This window comes from Mizuhopecten yessoensis, unplaced genomic scaffold, assembly GCF_002113885.1.
Source record: "Mizuhopecten yessoensis strain PY_sf001 unplaced genomic scaffold, ASM211388v2 scaffold9301, whole genome shotgun sequence".
Classification (NCBI taxonomy): domain Eukaryota; kingdom Metazoa; phylum Mollusca; class Bivalvia; order Pectinida; family Pectinidae; genus Mizuhopecten; species Mizuhopecten yessoensis.
This window is the reverse complement of record NW_018407979.1, coordinates 78,249-98,416: the sequence shown is the minus strand read 5'-3', so window position 1 is coordinate 98,416 and position 20,168 is coordinate 78,249. Positions and strand designations below refer to the sequence as shown.

The window sequence follows — 20,168 nt, the reverse complement described above, 5'->3', positions numbered from 1 at the left end:
CTCATATCATTTCAGTGCGTTGATTAGTCTGTTACAAGGTTAGCAAAGGTCATATTGAAGGCTATTCATAAAACGAAAGTACTTCGCAGAAAATGGCGGACCAACAAAATTTGTTTGAAGAAATGCTTCGGGGATTTAGGTAGTGAAGCTAATTTTGACGGTATTGAAGTGGGATATATAGTAGCATTGGAGTTAAATGATTATCCTACATTCCATATGATTTATTTGTACAATGACGATGATATTGTGCGAGATCTAGCTGCGAGATAGAGACCGTACAGAATTGACAACAACCCGATTCCGCCATTATCGGCAACGCAGGTTTGAAAGTGAACATCGATAATGATGCATTGCCTTTGGAATATTTCTAACTCTTCATGTATGACAAATTGCTTTCAAATATAGTTATTGAAACAAACAGTATTTTTTTTACCAATGTAGGGCTAATCGCGGCATAAATCGGAATCCGTTTGCCCGTATCAATCTTTGATTATATTTGACATGTCTTGTCGGGACCATGTGGAGTCTGGACCGACATGTCAGCCTCTGAACTTGAATAATTATTTTGCCTGACACTTTTCACTGGAATTATTGAGAGATCTTTCCTTTGTAATTATTGACAACAGTTTCTCTAACACAGACCCAAGTTTTTGTGACCAAAATGAAAGCACAGAATCATAATCTGACTCAAAAACGCGTAGCATTGACTTACCTGTAATTACCACACCTGCATGGTTATATGTATATAAATTACTGATTGAACTAATATCAAGTAAACATCAATATAATATGAAAGTGTGTGAATGTCTTTATTTAAAAAATATGAACAAACGATGAGCTATTATCAATGGACAAGACACTGAACATTTCTCTTTGAGTTCACCTGTCTTACCTGGGCATTTATAAGCTGTATATGAGCAGGTAATGTCTTAGTTATAAAGTATGATATCAGAATAAGAGTTATTTGTCATCAAATGTCAACGTGTACTGCATTTTAATGAAAATTAAAGGGAATTACAAAGAAATTCTGTTAATTATCAAATATTTTACCTGTCTCTCACCTGAACAGGTAATTATAGGAACTTTTCAAAAAATGTCTAAGGTTAATTAGATAGGTCTTGATACAATCTTCCTAAAACATATAGGTTTTGAATAGGTATGAGCTACACTAATGCCAATAAAGTAGGTTTTAAAATTGATTTTTTTTAATTAAATATCTTCAAATTAATTCAGTGGCTGCATTGTTTACTATGAAAAGTAATGCAGCATACATAGGGTTAAACAACTTCTTCTGAATAACCAAAAGTTGCATCCTGATATTTTGCCTTAAGCTTTATTTAAGATAACATTTAAGGTTACAAATGTAAGATGTATACCAGGTGAGTGATGCAGGCCCATTGGGCCTCTTTGTTTATATTAAATCACATTGTCAATTGGTCAAACGGAGACAACTCATCTTAACATTTGTACAGGTAACCTCTCAGGCTGCTGTTGGTGTACTTTTATATTGTTTACTTGTCACTTAATGTCTACAAATAAATTTCCACTTTAACTTGATTTCTTTGTTTATTCATTCCTGAACAATTTGCCACAAGCCAACAACCAGTCGGATCTGTTTATATATATTATACAATGCATCGTCAGGAAAGATACTCGGACAGACGGCAGACTGCTTAGAGTCTTGAGTACCTGACGACCGGGCATTACACTGGACTTTATACTTAAAATCCTGTGAATGTTGACTTTTAATCCTGTGAATGTCTCACAATCTGTAATCTAGACCTTTTACTTATAATCTTGTGAATGTCTCACAATCTGTAATTTAAACATTTTACTGATAATCCTGTGAATGTCACACAATCTGTAGTCTAGACCTTTTACTTATAATCCTGTGAATGTCTCGCAATCTGTAATTTAAACATTTTACTGATAATCCTGTGAATGTCACACAATCTGTAGTCTAGACCTTTTACTTATAATCCTGTGAATGTCTCGCAATCTGTAATTTAAACATTTTACTGATAATCCTGTGAATGTCACACAATCTGTAGTCTAGACCTTTTACTTATAATCCTGTGAATGTCTCGCAATCTGTAATTTAAACATTTTACTGATAATCCTGTGAATGTCACACAATCTGTAGTCTAGACCTTTTACTTATAATCCTGTGAATGTCACACAATCTGTAGTCTAGACGACATTTTACCTATAATCCTGTGAATGTCAGCATTCTGTAGTCTAGACCTTTTACTTATAATCCTGTGAATGTCACACAATCTGTAGTCTAGACGACATTTTACTTATAATCCTGTGAATGCCACACATCGTTAGCTGATTTGTGATCATGATAAGTTTCCTTTGTCCCTGATTTCCATGTCATTGTCATGGTAACTAGATAGTTGTTTAGTTACAGGTGTCACACACTGCTGTACTGTAGTAGTTTGACTGTGCTAACACCAAATGACACAAACACTGCCCACAGGACATCCTCTCTGTCTATTCCTACAGCCCGTGTTAAGGCTGCGTCTGTGTGTATGACCCTGAGGAACTCACCACCTCCACTGATGAGTAGGACCCTGTAGTTGTAATAGTCTCCTATGATAATGTTCCCCACCATAGGGGTTAAATGGTTCACCTCCTGTTTGTGGTGTTGGTTTATATGTACTGGGGATGTCACCTCTATATACAAACAGCTTCTTGAAATCAGTGTCCATCACAACAACATGTCGTTTTCTATCACCACCATGACTTTCACTACTGAAATCAGCGACTGCCACATTGTGAGTGACAGGACACTCTGAGATCCTGTATGGTGTAAACAATAATGGTTTCCCAATCCCTTTAGCCTTAGTAGTACACACCATTTTACCATCTGTGGTAAATTTGGAGATGTTGTTGGCCATCCCCACAATGACATGGTTATTGGCTGTAACACATATACACTCGGGTACCTCCTTGGTACTGAATCTGTGTGTTCGTCGTCCGGATACCAGCTCCATGATGTTGTTTTCTGTATCACAGACCCACAGTGTGTTTGTGGTGGGTGACAGACTGATGTCATAGATCCAGACATTGTGTTTGACCTGCTGTTTTACTTTACCCTTCCTGTCCAGGAGAGTTAATGTATCTCTGCTCTTGGTCCACACCTGACCATCAGTGGTGGGGCGTATTGAACCAATGTGGTAACATGGAGACCACAACTCCTCCACTACCTTGGTCTGTGGCAGTAGTTTGTATGTTGTCACTGTTTTCTTCACTTTTGCTCCTGACCGTTGTTGTGTAGAGGGTTGTCCCAGATCACCAGATGTTGAGACTGACCGATCCTGGTCAGTTAAAGTTTGACCTTGACCTGTGGTGATAACTTTTCCCAAGGCTTTTTTCAAGTGATCTTGAGGATATTTGTGTGGAGTGAAGTTGGCAGTATCCAGGACAGGTTTTACAGGGAGACTGTGTGAAGGAGAATGGATATCACAATATGCATCATAAATCTGTATGTGTGAACCACACTGGAGAGTTGCTTTACATTCTTGAATTTGTTGTTTGAGTTGCTTCTCGTATATCTCAAGGTCCTGTTTGTATTTCTTTATCAGCTTAGTATTATCCTCTTCCATTTTGTGGTAAAGAGAGAGTGTCTGTTCTGTAAGCATGTCCAGCTCTTGTTTTAGTTTATCTGTTTGTATCTTTAACTTTTTTGACAGCTTCTCAAAAGTACTGGTGTTGTCTTTAAGCAGGGTATCAGTAGTGGTGATGTATTTTCCAATTTGTACAAGGTCATTTTTTTCTGTTCTGTCTATAAAAGAAATAATGTCTGGTTCTTTCTGAGAAGTGATTTCACTTAGCTCACAAACTGGATGGGTTTTGTGAATAGAGGAAAGACATTTTAGACAAACCAGCTCCTGACATTTTTCACAATACATTTCTAGCTGTCTTCCCTTGTGGTGAATACATGTCGTTTGACCTTTAATACGGAGAGGAATTTTAGGGGTTGCCATTTTGATGAAAAGCTTAATTATTTGTTGAAGCCTTGAAGATGTTTGTTGTCCTTGTATAAAGATATTGTTATCAGTAAACACTCACAAATAAGAGTTTGTTATGTAAAGAAATGAAATATAACTGTCCCATCCAGTAGTATATGTTTGTTGAATTTATAGTAATGTAAAAACACTGTAGAATAACTACCTCACGGTCGCTGATGTCACAGGGTTACTGTGATGATGAATCTAAGTTTTCTATTCCACACTTCAGAGGGTTCACTTACATTGTCTATAGTTATCCAGTCCTGGGATTCACAATCACATGATGAACTTCCCTCTAGCTTTGCTGATAAATCTGTCACTTTCCTGTTGACATTGTAAAAGTTTGATCAAAACTTAAAGTCAAAAGTTCGGGTGAATTTGACAATGCTGCTGACTAGTTAGTAATATCAACAAATGTCTGCTCTGGATAGGCCCAACACTGCAGCAATACGTAGATATACCTGTTTCGACCTGCAGTTGTACATACAAACTGATAATAAAGAAATCGATAGTAAAGTAGGTCAGTGGAGGCCATCCTTAAGGTCATTCCAATATGGCTGCCACACCAAACTGTATATCAAATTCAATAATGCATTCTGTTAACATTAAACAATCCCTGTCACAAAAAAATCCTCCTTCAATATTTCTCAAACATATATGAGGTACATGCACACTAAATTTCAGTAAAAAACATTCAATAGCTGATGAAAAACTCTCATTTTATATGTTCTTTTTCCAAGCTGAATAAAAGTCACAATTCAGGAAAATCCATTTAAACTTGTAAATATCATAAGGTTGGATGATCATGGAGATGTATATGTAGAGAAAAATGTGAGAAAATGCTTCAAATCTCGAGAATGATGACATGTACTTTGATTGAATATTTTACAATAATTCATCAAGCTAACAAGACTTTTGATACAAGTCAAGCCATATTAGCGTACAGGTAAAATCTCACGTCTGTTCTACACTGTCACTTAAGGAGGCTCCACCCTTTCGCAATTAGCCAGCAGAATTCAATGAAAGTTTCACATAATGGTTATGTCAATATGTAGAGATGATTTTATGAAAATCTAAGCATTCTGATAAACTGGGGATTTTTTTTGTAAAAAATACCGAAAATTTGGATTTGTGTCAAATTCAACACTTTAACATTTTTTGAGTGTATGGCATTGTTCAAAACTTTTACAACAATGAAATAATGAAAAGAAACATTGGTAATCAACCGTACAAATATTTTATTTATCATAAAATATCTACAACATTGAAATTGTATGGATAAAAGTTACTAAATACAAGCTAAAAGCAAACAGGACACATAGTTTCGCACAAAAAGGTTGAAAAATTGAACCAAATACTCACAAAGTCTTTATTATTGATTTATTTTAAATTTTACAATAATTTTGATCCTGATGAGAGCTGTCTACCTTGAAATAAATCGGAACTTTTTGCAGAGGGATAGAATTTATACAATGACAATTATTTTCTGTACTTTACAAAAACCGATGGAAATAAATTAAATTACTATATTTAATCATCAACTTACTGTTCTTTTATGGAACAAAATTACTCTCAATCATGTACACTTTGAACATCATTCCATAGCTCGCTTACGCATGGTATATTAACATGTCAGGTACATATATAACCATAAATCATAGGCTATCGCATGGTATGCCGTTATCACGTGCACACATGCAGTTGCATTTTATAGGGATCTTGATATTTTACAAACAACTATTTTCACAGAGTTATTGTAATTGCATATGCGAAACGATTTATCTGACGTAAATCTGACCAAGAGCTTGTGAACTACTGTTCGCACGTGATACGTACAGGTGAGGTCGGTAAACAAAACGCATCAGTCTGCATTCCATATGCCTCATATACGACCTTCTTGAAGTCGTTTGATCTAATGTCAGTGTCTTCCCGTGAGTTAATTAATGTCTTTGTAGCATAAGCTTTATTTTAGAAGTACGTGTGATTACACATTTCCAAGTGAAGTCTCGATATCGGGTGTTGACATATCATTGTCACGCACGTGTACTATTGTTTGCCCGGTGTTACTATAATTTACACTACTATAATGGAAGGCCCGATACGCAATACGGAAATGACGACACGAAAATACGACAAGAAAAACATTTGTATAACGAAGGGTGGGAAGTCCTTAAATAACCTTACCGTGTCCTACCTTACAATAAACCAACAACACCATACCTGCGATTGCCTGTCACACAGAAGGACTGCTAGAAAAATCAAAGAACGGGCAAGTTGAATGACCGACTACTAGTGCTATATGATTCATAAATTATTTTAATAATGTAATCATATAAAATAAATAGCTACAAATTTAAAGCCTTGGTTAACCACTTCTCAACAGAATCCTCAACGTAACCATCTTTAGACCTGTCGCTTCTCCAGCGACCATGTCTCTTCCAACACCTCTCGTTAACTGTTGATCTAGCCACTGTGGAAACCCCGGAGGCTCTCAACGAGTGTAAACCTAAATTTGTCTGTGCACCACACACTTCCTTTAGTCTTGCTAGAATTGTCTCCCTTGCTCTGGTATAAGTGCACACTTCGAACCTGATCTGTAAGCTGGTTTAAATAAAAAATCTTTTTCCTTAAAATCTATATCTGCTACTTTAATATACTTTCTTAGCATCTTACATGGACAAGCTACTGTGACCCCTTCTGCTACCAGGACCTTGTTCCCCTGCCTGTACTGGTTGGTCTTACTTTTCTGAATATATAATTCCAAATGCTCCACTGTAAAATTAACATCTGTACCTCTCAAATTGCTCACCTCATTGAACCTTAAAAATTCTGCATAACACAAAGTAATCATGGATAGATCCCTAAGTACAAGTAAATCTCTTGAACTTTTATACTTCTTACATAAATCAATGATATTCTCTGTGGAAATAATGTCTTTCTTCTTAACTCAGTGTTTTTTTTACTTCCATTTTACAACCACCTGTTCCTTTGCAATTGGGAAAATACAAGATGTCTTGCGCGCAGCGCAAGCGCGAAGCCATGTTGGGGGGGTTGGAGGGGGTCCCCCCCTGAAAAAATTTGAATTTGTTTCTATTTAAAATTTGTAACAGATTCTTTACAAAATATTTTGTAAGATGAAAATCATTGACAAGGTTAGAATTTTTGAAATCACAATTCTAATAAAGTTTAACAAGGTAACACCAAATCAATCTCTTCTTTGTCCACTTCTCCATTCTGTGACAGAGGGGTTACTGAACTTGGAGATATAGAACTTGACAGGAACAGGGAGGCAGTAAAGGCAATATTTATGTGTGTTTACTTGGCAATTTGCGAGACAACAGAAAAAATGGAGGGTTTTCTTGTTGACCTTTGGGACATGAAAGACTGATTGGATGTGTCACAGGTGATGTATTTGTCATACAACAGTGTCACGCAGATGTGTGTCTCACAACACTATAAGAAAAGCAAATTCCGATTCTGAAAGATGGTAAAGAGTTTTTTCACTCCTAGCAGATAAAAGCCCAGATCAGGCACACACGAGTCAACTAAGCAAATGACGGGATCGTCTCTGTGTCTACAAGACTTTGTAGCTTCATTGAATGCATTGCTTATGTAAGTCAGTCCTTTGGAATCAATTTTTCTGATGTTTTTAGTGAAGTATTTTGAATTATGTGACATGGTGTAGAACCGGATGCCATCCGCGAATCAAAGCAGTTGTCAATTTGACGCTTGAAATTCCGAAGACCGTATCAAACGATATCATGTCCTAGATTCGAATATTCGGATTTGACTTCTCTCCCCTTGCTCAGAAACGGAAAATTTCCGATCGCTGAAGTTATTATCGTTCGGGAGAACGACTTATGTATTTTAACATACATGTTTTGGATTGCATAGATTGCAACAATAAACATACAAAGACTAAATTAACAGGTATTCTATTTGGGAAAATATGTTTTTATTTTGGGAAAATACGTAATTTTCAGACTAGGGGAAGCAGCCATTAGACGGCTGTAGATCAGGCCAAAAAACCCACTGTAACTGGTACACTGTTCTGTCTCTTGGCTGACTCCAAAATGCAAGACACAAACTGATTGTCAGGTTGATCCATTAATCCTCGTAAATTGTGTGCCCACTTTATAGCGTAGAATGCACCCTGTATAGATGTGAATGAAACATGGTCGTTCAACAACTTTGTGATGTATAAAGCCACATGGATAGGTTGTCCTGGAATAGCACATGCACCTTCTGCTGTGATAAATCTTTCCCACTTTGAAAATCTCTATAATATTTTGAATTTGTGCTGTCACTTCTGGATTTAACTATATGTGTAGACACACTCTCCGCCAGGGTCCTTATGTTCCCCGTCAAACATCCTCCTTTTGACACTTCAGTATGTATAGCCTCCTGGATCCCTAGGCCTGCAAACATACAATCATTTATGCTATGATACGCAATGCCACCATTTTAAATCTGGTCTTCCTGTCCCCAAAAATACCATTCTTTCCAAGCCCTTTTTTAACAATACTAGAGTCCAATACTTTGAATTCTTTCACAAAATCCTTAAAACCATTTTTGCTATGAGTTGTTGGCCAAAATGGTGCAGATTTCCACACTGGAACATCAAAGTTCCCCTTGCTTTCTCATCTACAGCCTTCTTTACTGTTTTACAAATCAGTCTTGGAGGAGGAACCCATAGACTCACTCCAGAACCCCATGGCTGTTCAAAAGCATCAATCCCACTTGTACCAGGTACCCACCACCTTGAATTAAAACACACACATTTGGTATTCAAATTATTTGCGAACCTGTCGCATGTGTGAGTTCCCCAAATTGCCTCTAGCCACCTATAGGTGCGATCCTCTATGCACCAATCATCACTATCTCTGACTCTGCTCAATTCATTAGCTGTCACATTTCTATCTCTCCTAACCCAAAATGGTTTGATACAAATACCTTTCTCTTCACATGTATTATATATGTCGACTGCAATTTCATGCAGACCTGGCTTTCTACTGCCTTTCTCAACAATCTTGAAAACATTCTGGTTGTCTGTGTGCCACTGCACTCTATGCCCTTCCAGGCAATGCTCCTTTAGAGTTTAACATTCGCCTGACTGCCTCTAGCTCTCTCCGAAATTAATTTCCCTTTTTGCTATATAATGACCATTTTCCAAAATAATGACCAGTTTCCAAAAACAAAAGAGTTCTCCTCCTGCACTCTATACCCACCATAACCGTCGCCAGAAGCATCCGTGAACACAAGTTAGTTATAGTCCACGTCAGTTACGTTACTTATGTTTATTCCATTTACATCCCAAATTTTCTTTTGCCAGAAATTAATTTCCCTTTTTGCTCCCTCACTTACCACCACCGGGGCATTCCAACTTGCCTTACTGTTTATGGAACCAAATATCTCTTTTGGTCTTCTCTTCACCTCCAATCCGAAATAAATAACACAACACGCAAATACTCATTTGCCGGACTAGCCTGTCGTGCTTAGAGCAGTCAGCGTTTAATTGATTTCTGGTTGTTTCATATGTATATGAATGAGCCTGTGCAAAGGCTCCTCACCCCACTCTCGCGGGCGTGATACAAACGCCCCTAACTCGCGTACTCCGCACACCCATTGGCATACACAATTGCCTCATACTAAACCCCTATCCTCGAATGTACCGCGCGCTCAGGAACAACCGGAGATATCCCTGGAAACCTGCATCCCACAGCCAGTGCAATACATTCTCAAGGGCAACAGAGGGACCGCTGTCAAAAAACAAGAATATGGCTACCTCACCGGATGCTCTCCCGGTCCTTACAAAAAACCTGCACACTCCCTATAAACTACACATGTTACCACAAACAAAAACAAAAAATACTGTTATCCGCGCATAGCCTCCCTGCCCTTATTAAAGCTTAACGCCCCGCGTTCCGTACTCTGTAACACATGCTATAAAAACGGCAAATATTATATAGGCCGAAATTGAATTTTTAGCCGTGACCGCCCTATACGATAGACAGCTAGAGAATGACCACTACAGCTTATACACGCTACACACCCGTGTTCCCACGTGGCAAACCGCCTGCACGATATCTCCGTGCCAGAGAAGACAAATAATTCTCTCTATACTGTCGAACCGCGAGAATATTTAATTTGTAACTCCACCAGCCTACCTACTGCTGGATGCATTGACACTATCTGCCCTGCCATACCTGCTAGCTTCTTGACAGCAATAATATTGCTACTTGTCAATTTGCACTGTAATTGTGCAATGTTATAACACAACTTTTGTATTCTTTGATCCGTCACTTAAACCTTACCTTCATTCATCTGCCATCTCAGGCCCAGCCAAATCAGCTCCCTCTGGGGCTCCCAGTTACATTTCTCATGTGCAATTAGAAATCCTGCACTTTCCAAATCTTTCTTAGCTTTTATACTGAAAGTTGTGGCGCTCTCTCTTTACCATCAGCCCCTCCAAGCCCATCATCTAGAAACATCACAATGCTCTCCCCTTGTTCCCTCCAATACTTTACCACTGCTCTGGTTACCTTGGTGAATATGTAACCTGCACTAGATATACCAAATGGCAACACATTAAAACAGAAGTATCTACGTCCTGTCTCGAAATCCCATGCAAACCCCAAGTATTTCCTATGCTCTTCGAATATCTCAATATGGTGATAGGCTGATTTCAAATCAAAACCAAAAATAAAATCTCCTTCTAAAAAAAAAATATCTTCTACATTGTCTTCATATTTGAATTTCGACTTGTAAATATGAGGATTAATGTGCCTACAGTCTAGGACCATTCTCATTTTCCCTTTGTTCTCTGCAACCGTTAACGGATTTACAACATACAGCTTGTTCTCAAATTACGATATACAACCTTTCTCGAGAAGCTTTGCTATTTCCTGCTCTACAAAATCTCCATGCTCTCTCGCTGACCGATTATTTTTAATTTCATCTCGACCTGGTAATATGGCAAACGGAATTTTATATCCCTCTCTTATAACCTCCAAAACGGCATTATCTGCGCCCATACCAACCCAAAAATCATATGCTCTTTTCAATCTGCCCACTGGCGAATCTACTTTCACTTTCTTACAAAAAATGTGTTCAGCGCTCTCATCTATTCTCTCTTTCTCGATACTTATCTTAGCATTTTGATCCTCCACGTTTCTTAGTATCTCCCGAGACGACTTGTGATCCATTCCCACTCTTATTTCATCCACATTATTCCTGACCTCCAGTTCCGGGCTTTGGCATAGGCTGTGCCCTGGTTCTCCTCTGCATCATCTGTTGCTTAAACTTCTTCTGTGCTCTGTTCTCTGCTTTCACCATCTTTTTTTCATCCTCTGAATCGTCGGCCAACTCCTTCTTTTCATATTCAGAAACAGTCCTCCACCCAAACTCTGAACTATCAGCAATTTTAATTAATTTCTGTCTGTGGTCCAAAATATCAATACCTTCAGATATCATGTCCATGGCCTCTTCTGCGTCTTTTTCCTTCAACGCTGCTTCTGCCTCCTTCATTGCCTGCCTCACCTTTGTATTAACTTTATGCTGCTCTTTATTTCCTTTTTTAATAAACTTGTACGAATCCTTTGTCATTGTCTCAAACTTCGCCAACTGTACCTTGCTCAAAACTCTCTGAGAATCTGATATATGTTGCTGAAAACCGTCTAACTTTGCTGTCATTATACACTCTAAATTCTCCATCATGTTGGTTTGTGCTACCTGCATAGCTTGCGCTACTGCTGGCTCCATCTTCTTACTGTGCAACAGCACCTCGTTTCACCCAGCCAATCAGATTACAGCTCCTAGCGAATACGAACAGACATATATTTCCTGCTATTACTGCGAACTGCAGGAAAATACCATTGTTTTGCATGCTTTATTCCAACCTCAGTCAGCCTTGTTCACTTTGTGCTTAGTTGTGATTTATTCAGGGGAAATATATGCCATTATTCTGGAGATTTGACACATTTTCTTACAATTATCTCGACAAATGGCTCTCCATGGAATGACCTTAATATAACTGCCACACCAAACTGTATATCAAATTCAATAATGCATTCCGTTAGCATTAAACAATCCCTGTCACAAAAAAAATCCTCTTCCAATGTTTCTCAAACATGATTGAGGTACATGCACACTGAATTTCAGAAAAAATATTCAATAACTGATGAAAAAAACCTCACTTTTTATATGTTCATTTTCCAAGCTGAATAAAAGTCACAATTCGGGAAAAAATCCATTTAAACTTGTAAATATCATAAGGTTGGATGTCCATGGAGATGTATTTGTTGAGATATTGCCCAAACCATGAAATGCACATTCTCACATCACTTTGTAAAACCATATAAATGTCTTCCAAATCACATCCATGTTTACATTGCACTCAAAAGTAGTGCCAAGAAAGGAAAGGTAACCCAAGGTATGGAAGTCCTGAAATGTAATAAAAGACTTAACAGTTAGGGGAGATAACTCTAACTTACAAATTTCCAGGGGAGATAACTCTAACTTACAAATTTCCAAAGGAAATGTTTTCTTTGGAATAAATAACCAGGAGAGTAAATGTATTAAACATAAGCATTTACAGCAATACTTAATACAGGAAACAATACGACAGCCATAAACAAAGTATAGTGTTCATGTCTTCACAATGAATTAAGGTAAAAAGTCCCAACGTTGTGTTTTGTAACCAAAACAAAGATTTTCAATTCATCAGTAATTTTCTGGCCTGGGGTTGCATGTCCATTTACAATATTAAATATTGAAGAATATGCAATTTTGCATGTCTAACAACATCTTCTAATTTAAAAAATGCTGAAATGGTCCAATCTTTTGCCAGAAAACACAAAAATAATGATACATTCTGTATGAATGAACTGAAAATGATGAAGCTTACATTTAATTCACATCAATTAATTTCAGTGATCCCTCTTGAAAATCCTGTAGTGGTTGTCTATTTCTGACAGTGATTCTTCTTTATCATATTTTATTTCATAGACTGCTTCCTGAAAATTACAGAAAATGTCAATCTAATTTAAATTTGTTGTTTCAAACTCGTGACCCATAAAATGTAATGAAACTGAAATCTCTATCACCTTAATTAAAAAGGTGGTTGTACGAATTATAAATGTGTACTTTGTGTCCATCTCTGCCTCTCACAACCTGTAGAACAGCGCCTTTGAACCAAGATGTTTTACCCTGACTGTCAATCACAAATTCACATCATATATTAAGCTTTTGGTTGGTTGTTGGGTAAAAATTGCAACAATAAATTCCAGGATATACTGACAGAAATTCAGTGTATAATATATCACATTTGCCCTACTTTCGTGACCTCACAATATAATAAAAATAATCCACTTTGATATCATTTTTCCTTGCTATGTATGCAGCTTGATGGATATTAAGTGTTTACTTTGAAACTTTTTAGGTCACCTGAGATGCAGTCTCAATCAACCTATTCTAATCGCCTTTTGTCCCGTCAATGTGCGTCCGTAAACAATTTACATTTTCGACTTCTTCTCAGAAACCGCTGGTCCGATTTCAATAAAATTTTGCAGGAACCTTCCTTGGTCAAATATGCACCAAAATTGGGAATTATATGGTTCCCAACCCCAGGTGCTCTGAGGGCGGGGCTAAAAGTGGTCAAATTGGCTTGAATTTTTAAAATCTTCTTCTCCAGACCCAGATATGCTGGAAACCAATACTCTTCATAGGTGGAAGGGTTTATAGATACTTTATCTATCAAATTTGTGAATTTCATGACCCTCAAGCTTCACGTTTGCCCCTGGGGAGGGGGCGAAATTTACTATAGTTTATATAGGGTATATTTTGTTCATTTTCTACTGGAAATCATTCAAACTTGATTAACATTATAACCATGAGATGACAGCTTGATACTTTGACATTTTTAACCCTGTCTCATCCCCAGCCCCTGAGGGGCGGGTCTAAAAGTGGTCAAATGGGCTTAAATTTAAAAAATCTTCTTCTCCAGACCCAGATATGCTGGAAACCAACTTTCTTCATAGGTGGAAGGGTCTATAGATACTTTTTCTATCAAAGTTGTGAATTTCATGACCCTCAAGCTTCACGTTTGCCCCTGGGGAGGGGGCGAAATTTACTATAGTTTATATAGGAAAATGCAACTTTTGAATATATTTTGTTCATTTTCTACTGGAAATCATTCAAACTTGATTTACATTATGACCATGAGATGACAGTTTGATACTTTGACATTTTTAACCCTGTCTCATCCCCAGCCCCTGAGGTGCGGAGCCCAAATGGGGCCATATAGCCAGAAATTTCAACAGTCTTCTCCAGACCCAGATATGCTGGAAACCAATACTCTTCATAGATGAAAGGGTATTTAGGTGCTTTATCAAAATTGTGAATTTCATGACCCCCAGACTCCATGTTTTCCCCTGGGGAGGGAGCAAACTTTACTATAGTTTATATAGGAACATGATACTTTTGGGTATGTTTGGTTCATTTTCGATTCAAAATTATTCAAACTTGACAGACATTACAACTATGAAACGACAGTTTGATACTTTGACAGTTAGGGTCCGGTCCCGCCCCCAAAAGCTGAGGGGCGGGGCTAAAAGGGGTCAAATTGGCTTAAATTCAAAAATCTTGTCCAGACCAAGATATGCTGGAAACAAGAAATGCTCTACCACTGAGCTAAAGGGACATGTCCTGTCAGCTGACTGACAGAACCACTATTTGTACATAGTACATATACTACCCAGATCTTTCACACTACTTTTGAATTACATGTAGTTCAAGTTACCTTTGTTACAAAATTATTTCTTTTTCATTTGGCAACATCGATAACATCAGTTTTTACATAACTCAGGTGACTGTTAATGCCCACGGGCCTCTTGTTTTAAGAAATACAGATATTTTTTTTCCAGCAGTGATGAACCTCAGATCATGACCACACAGGCATGTTAATAATGACATTTTGATGGTATACATACACTATTACTTGAACACGACTGCTCATTGGTTTGAGTAGGATTCTGTGCCTGTTGTTGTTCTGGTGTTGGACTGTAACTAAGCAAAACAAATTGTTTATCATGATATGGTCAAAGGTTTGACCCCGCTTATTAGTCCCCTACTGATGAAACCGGGGGGACTATAGGTTTCCTCTCCGTCTGTCTGTTTACGTACGTACGTAACACCAATGTTTGTCAGCGCTCTAGCGGCTTCATTCCTTCAGGGATTTTGATCAAACTTCAAACAAATACAAAGGACCATAATATCTCAGACAATTTCGAGTTTCAGGGTTGTCGGGTCAAGGTCAAGGTCACTGTTACTATTTTTAGAAAATCCTTGTCAGTGTTCTAGTGGCTTCATTCCTTGAGGGATTTTGATCAAACTTCAAACAATTACAAAGGACTAAAATTAGCCTGGATCATGGGGACTAAATTTTGTATAAACGAAGGGTGAGAACCCTCTGGATGCTGAGAGTTGCGGGGCCCAATAGGGCAATTAGAGGTTTAAATCTTTCTTCATCTGTACCATTGGAGGGATTTTATGTAATAAGAATAATTTCCCATGGTTGCTTTATTATCCAGGTGAGCGATACAGGCCTCTGGGCCTCTTGTTCCAAATATTTGACAAGAAGATGCAAGAGAAAACCATGTTTGTCGTTGCTTCATATTCATGACATTATTGTATTGTATCTTGGTACAATGCAGTGGGTATGATTATACATGTAAACATCAAAATAATACACTATGGTCTACTTAAGACTTTGAATCAGGTAAAGCATGTTATAAGTTTTGAAGAAGATCTAATAAATAATGCACATACATTTTTACCTTGGCATGACTCAAGGGCCTGTCAAACCAGTGGGACTATTATTACATGTAATATTACAGGCTTAAAGCCTTCCAGACCTGCTAATATCAGTGCAGGCTTTGAAGTCGTTGCCATGACTCAGGAGAAAGCACCGTCGGGTCACTAAGTGAGCCTCTTTTTTTGTAGCCTGCAACGCGAGACGACATATAGGTATTACTTTGCGGGCGGCGGCGTCGGTTGCAGCGTCCGAAACAAGGTTCCCATGCGATAACTTGAGTTCCCTTGGGTTGATTGCACTCAAACTTGTTACACATATTGCATACTAATATAGCTTAAACAAGTTTACATTTCAGAAGTTAACATGCATTTTTGATGGAGTTATGCCCCTTTAATTGCCAAATAAGGGCATTGTGTAGTAAATGCAAGAACTTTTTTAATTTTTTAATCAATTCCTTTCAAATTTTGTACAGTAATGCTAAAAGCAATAATGTTCAACATGTATTACAAGTTTTTCTGTCGAATTTCAACTTTCTGTGTTTTGGTCTATCACACTTGACATAGCAATGCTGTTCATTGTTTTTGCCGTTAACTTTTGCTTGTTTATGCGATAACTCAAGCCAAAACACTTTTCTCACTAAAAGCGCTGAGCAAGCGACACATTCACTCCTGCGGAATTCTTGTTATTAAACAACTGTGGTCCTGCTGGTCCAACTGCTTGGAACGATAGACGAAAGCAGCCATAACTGTGAAACTGCCGCATTAGGAGGGAGACTCCCTCATTTTGACCAAAATTGACCAATCTCCCTGGAAACTCCCTCATTCTTGTCCATACTCACACAAACTCAAAATCTACATCCTGTTGTCAAATGATCTCATAGTTACTGCAGGGTGTGTGTAATGATCATAACAGGTGTGTCTGAATGTCTTAATACTTGTTGGAGTTATTTTGATACATAAAATGGAAAAGACAAATTGAGCAAAGCAGTTTCAGTCTCATTCCACACACTTTCTCCCTCACTGGAAATTTTAAATGAGGGTAGATCTTCCTCATTGGAGGTTTTAGAGGTTGACACCCATGGAAGCAGTCTATAGTTAAAACTGAAGAGTTAAGAGTCTTTTATACAAGATTTAATAGGTGTTGAAAAACTTTCATGTCTTTTTAAGCAATGCCTTCAAACTAGCAGTAGCCTCTTTTGTTCAAAGAAAATAAGAATTCAAACTACTGGTATATTTTTTTTTCATAACAGATACAGCTGCTTGAAAAGCGTCACCAGGAAAACTACAGCGAGTACCAACTAGTTCAACAGATGTTGGCAGACACTCGCAAGGAAAAACAGGGACTTGAGAAAAAGTCTTCTAATGTAAGTCGTTTATGTAGACAAATGAAAAGAAATATAGGATCTTACATGAGTTTCCATTTCATATGAGATTTATGAAACGAGTCTAAGAATTTTTTTCAATTAAGCAAGCCTCTGTCCACATTTTGATTTGTGTTGTATGAAGAGAAAAGAAGAGATACTTTTAGAAAGGGAATTTAAAAAAAAAATCATTAGTGTAAGGCTGTTGATTTCTTTTCTTCCCCAACAGCTGCACAGCCGTCTAACAAAGACGTTGAAGGAGCTACAGGAGGAGTGTGAGATGAACAAATGCTTACAGGAGAATCAGGTTGTATGGCAGAAACGGGTGGAGACGCTGGAAGGTCAGGTCCGCAATCTCTCCATAGACAAGGAGAAGGTCAGTATTCATAAATAGGAGATCATACAAATTTGTCCGATATATTCTCATTGGTTGAATCATGGTCAAGTGGAGGTCGGTGATTTATGATATTGACACAGTGTTACTATTTTTAGAAACATCGGGTGAATATTCTCTTTATGACATTACTTCAGTTGTAACGTCGAAATACTCTCTGCTTAGTGCAGTACTTTTCTGTTGACAATTTGCATACGTTGTATTTTGGTTAACGATAAAGACATCCTAATATCACATTGTATTTTGGTTAATGATAAAGACAACCTAATATCACGTTGTGTTTTGGTTAACGATAAAGACAACCTAATGTCACATTGTATTTTGGTTAACGATAAAGGCACCCTAATATCACATTGTATTTTGGTTAACGATAAAGACACCCTAATATCACGATGTATTTTGGTTAATGATAAAGACAACCTAATATCACGTTGTATTTTGGTTAACGATAAAGACAACCTAATATCACATTGTATTTTGGTTAACGATAAAGACACCCTAATATCACATTGTATTTTGGTTAACGATAAAAACACCCTTATATCAAAGGTAATATAACAGTTGTTGTGAATATGTGATATATGTACCTAAAAACTGATATCGACTGCAACTAACCCTTTCACCACTGTAGACCATAATGGATTCATCCAGATCAATGCATGGTAGAGTCTACTAAAGTTACATAGGGATGAAAGGGTTAAAGTCAATATCGCTTTCTAATGTTCATAGAACCGTATGTACACCTCAACAAAAGTCCATAATTGATAAATATTCTCAATAGAAGGAAAAGTGCAATTGTTAAATCCTTCACAACTATACCAAATATGAAAGTGTTGACCAGTAACATCAAATCTTGGATGAAGAGAGCGGTGTTATTTTGGGCAGGGTGATGATATATGTGATTGTTTTACATGGCAAGAGTATTGTAAAATTGTATGTTATTGTGAATTATCCCTTCATATTTTTGAAAAATTAAATTAAATTGACCAGCGAAATTGGATCTCATGAGAAAAATATCCTATTATATGCTTACAAAATAATGGATTTTTGCATTTACCAATGTTTTCAAGTTATTTACTTCTATTTGCTGTGATGTTTATATGATTAATCTATTTTCCTCAGGAAATTCAAGAACTGCGTGAACAATTGAGAGATGTCATGTTTTATCTGGAGGCCCAACAGCAACTGGCGTCGACCACAGCAGTGTCTCAGGAGGAAATACAGGAAGGTCAGGTGGTTGTCGGGGCTACAGGGTCAGCTCCATCTCCTTCACACAAAAGAGGTAGAAAGAAGGACAGATAACTGTGATTTAACACTACTAAATGTGATATTCCCCACTAATAATGGGACATGTAGATTCCATTATGATAGTGGAGCGGCTAATCTGCAATATTCGATGTGTCTTGTGTATTTTAATTACACACATGTGCTAACTGCCTGAAAACCTTTTTTCCAGTGTATAGCTGTATTGATCAGCAGGATGTTGTTGGGCATTGCTAGAACTCTTCCGAAGTATGTGTGAGTGTGTAATTTCCTAGAAAAATCAAAAAGATCAAGTCTGGTTATGTTGATTCAGAAATGTTGATGGTTATCACAATATTTTAAAGTTTGGTACAAGTAGAAAGACGGAATCAGTAGATTTTGTTTTAGTGTGAGGAATGTTAACTTTGCCGTAATTTCTCTGCAAAAGAAATCAGAAAGTGATTTATGATCTTTTTATAGGTATGCTGTTACTGAGTTTTGTAGATATAAGATGATACATTCTCCCACCTCTGTGGATGAAAGATACATGTGCCCCATGTGGAACACCCATGTTTATCCCCCATGGGTGCACTCCATAGTCTGGGGCCTGTTCGCTTATGTGGAACAAACGGTTTGTCTGATTTTAAATGTAACATTTTATGGTGCAAATACTGGCAGACCTGCAAATGTTTATGACCAAGAAATACAAGTTTTGGGAGTACAAGTAATAGGCAGAAAACCCAACCATAGATAGAACTAGAAGGGATTTATTTTGGAGTCCTGGGGTCATGTAGATTTTGTATTTCACTTATGTTTGTGCATGACTTTATGCTAGGATTTTTTTTAAAATTTATTTATGTTTATATTTTGCTACAGGAGGCTCTTATCTTGTAAATATCTTGATTTTTGTGAATCCTTCTTTTAGTGCTTTTGTTTCTGACAAGATATTAACCAGGTTTTGATTTAATAAACATTTACAGATATCAATCCCTTCTTAAAAAGATCAGTTTAAGGGTTTAGAGTACAGTCAGGTTTATATACAGTATTACCATTAGCACTGTTATGAAGGTTCCTGTACTTAAGTTGTGTTTTTTTTTTCTACAGGTGTATTCAATTTTAAACACATCTTGTGATGCATTGAAGAGAATAACATTGGTGCAAAACACAAGAATATGCATTTCAAAACTAAAGTCAAAATAGTAAAGAAAAAAGAAAACTGAGGACATTTCTTATGCAAATCGTATAATTTTGCTTTCCAAGTATTGTAAATGCACAATATCAAAATAAGAAATGAAATACCTTATAAAGAGAAGTAACTCTAGGTCAGAAGGGAAGTAACTCTAG

General features: G+C 37.3%; 2 protein-coding genes across 2 annotated transcripts in view; one reads left to right on the top strand and one right to left on the bottom strand.

Annotated features, from left to right (window-relative positions):
* The window catches only part of LOC110457726 (BRCA1-associated protein-like), a 46,323-nt gene extending 26,717 nt beyond the window's left edge, over positions 1-19,606 (top strand). Inside the window, exons 13-15 of the mRNA XM_021509108.1 lie at positions 17,078-17,191; positions 17,418-17,564; positions 18,705-19,606. Coding sequence (XP_021364783.1) covers positions 17,078-17,191; positions 17,418-17,564; positions 18,705-18,884 — 441 coding nt within the window. The 3' untranslated portion in view covers positions 18,885-19,606. The remainder of the gene's footprint in view (positions 1-17,077; positions 17,192-17,417; positions 17,565-18,704) is intronic.
* Positions 2,193-4,566, bottom strand: LOC110457727. The gene is made up of 2 exons (XM_021509109.1): positions 2,294-4,566; positions 2,193-2,244 (listed from the first exon to the last, which is right to left on the bottom strand). The coding sequence occupies exon 1, from the start codon at positions 3,990-3,992 to the stop codon at positions 2,550-2,552; it is 1,443 nt and encodes a 480-aa protein (XP_021364784.1). The 5' UTR covers positions 3,993-4,566; the 3' UTR covers positions 2,193-2,244; positions 2,294-2,549.
* Positions 19,607-20,168: the final 562 nt, after the last annotated feature.

Excerpts from the sequence above, each read along its gene's own strand:
- LOC110457727 (XM_021509109.1), bottom strand. The coding sequence starts at position 3,992 with ATGGCAACCCCTAAAATTCCTCTCCGTATTAAAGGTCAAACGACATGT.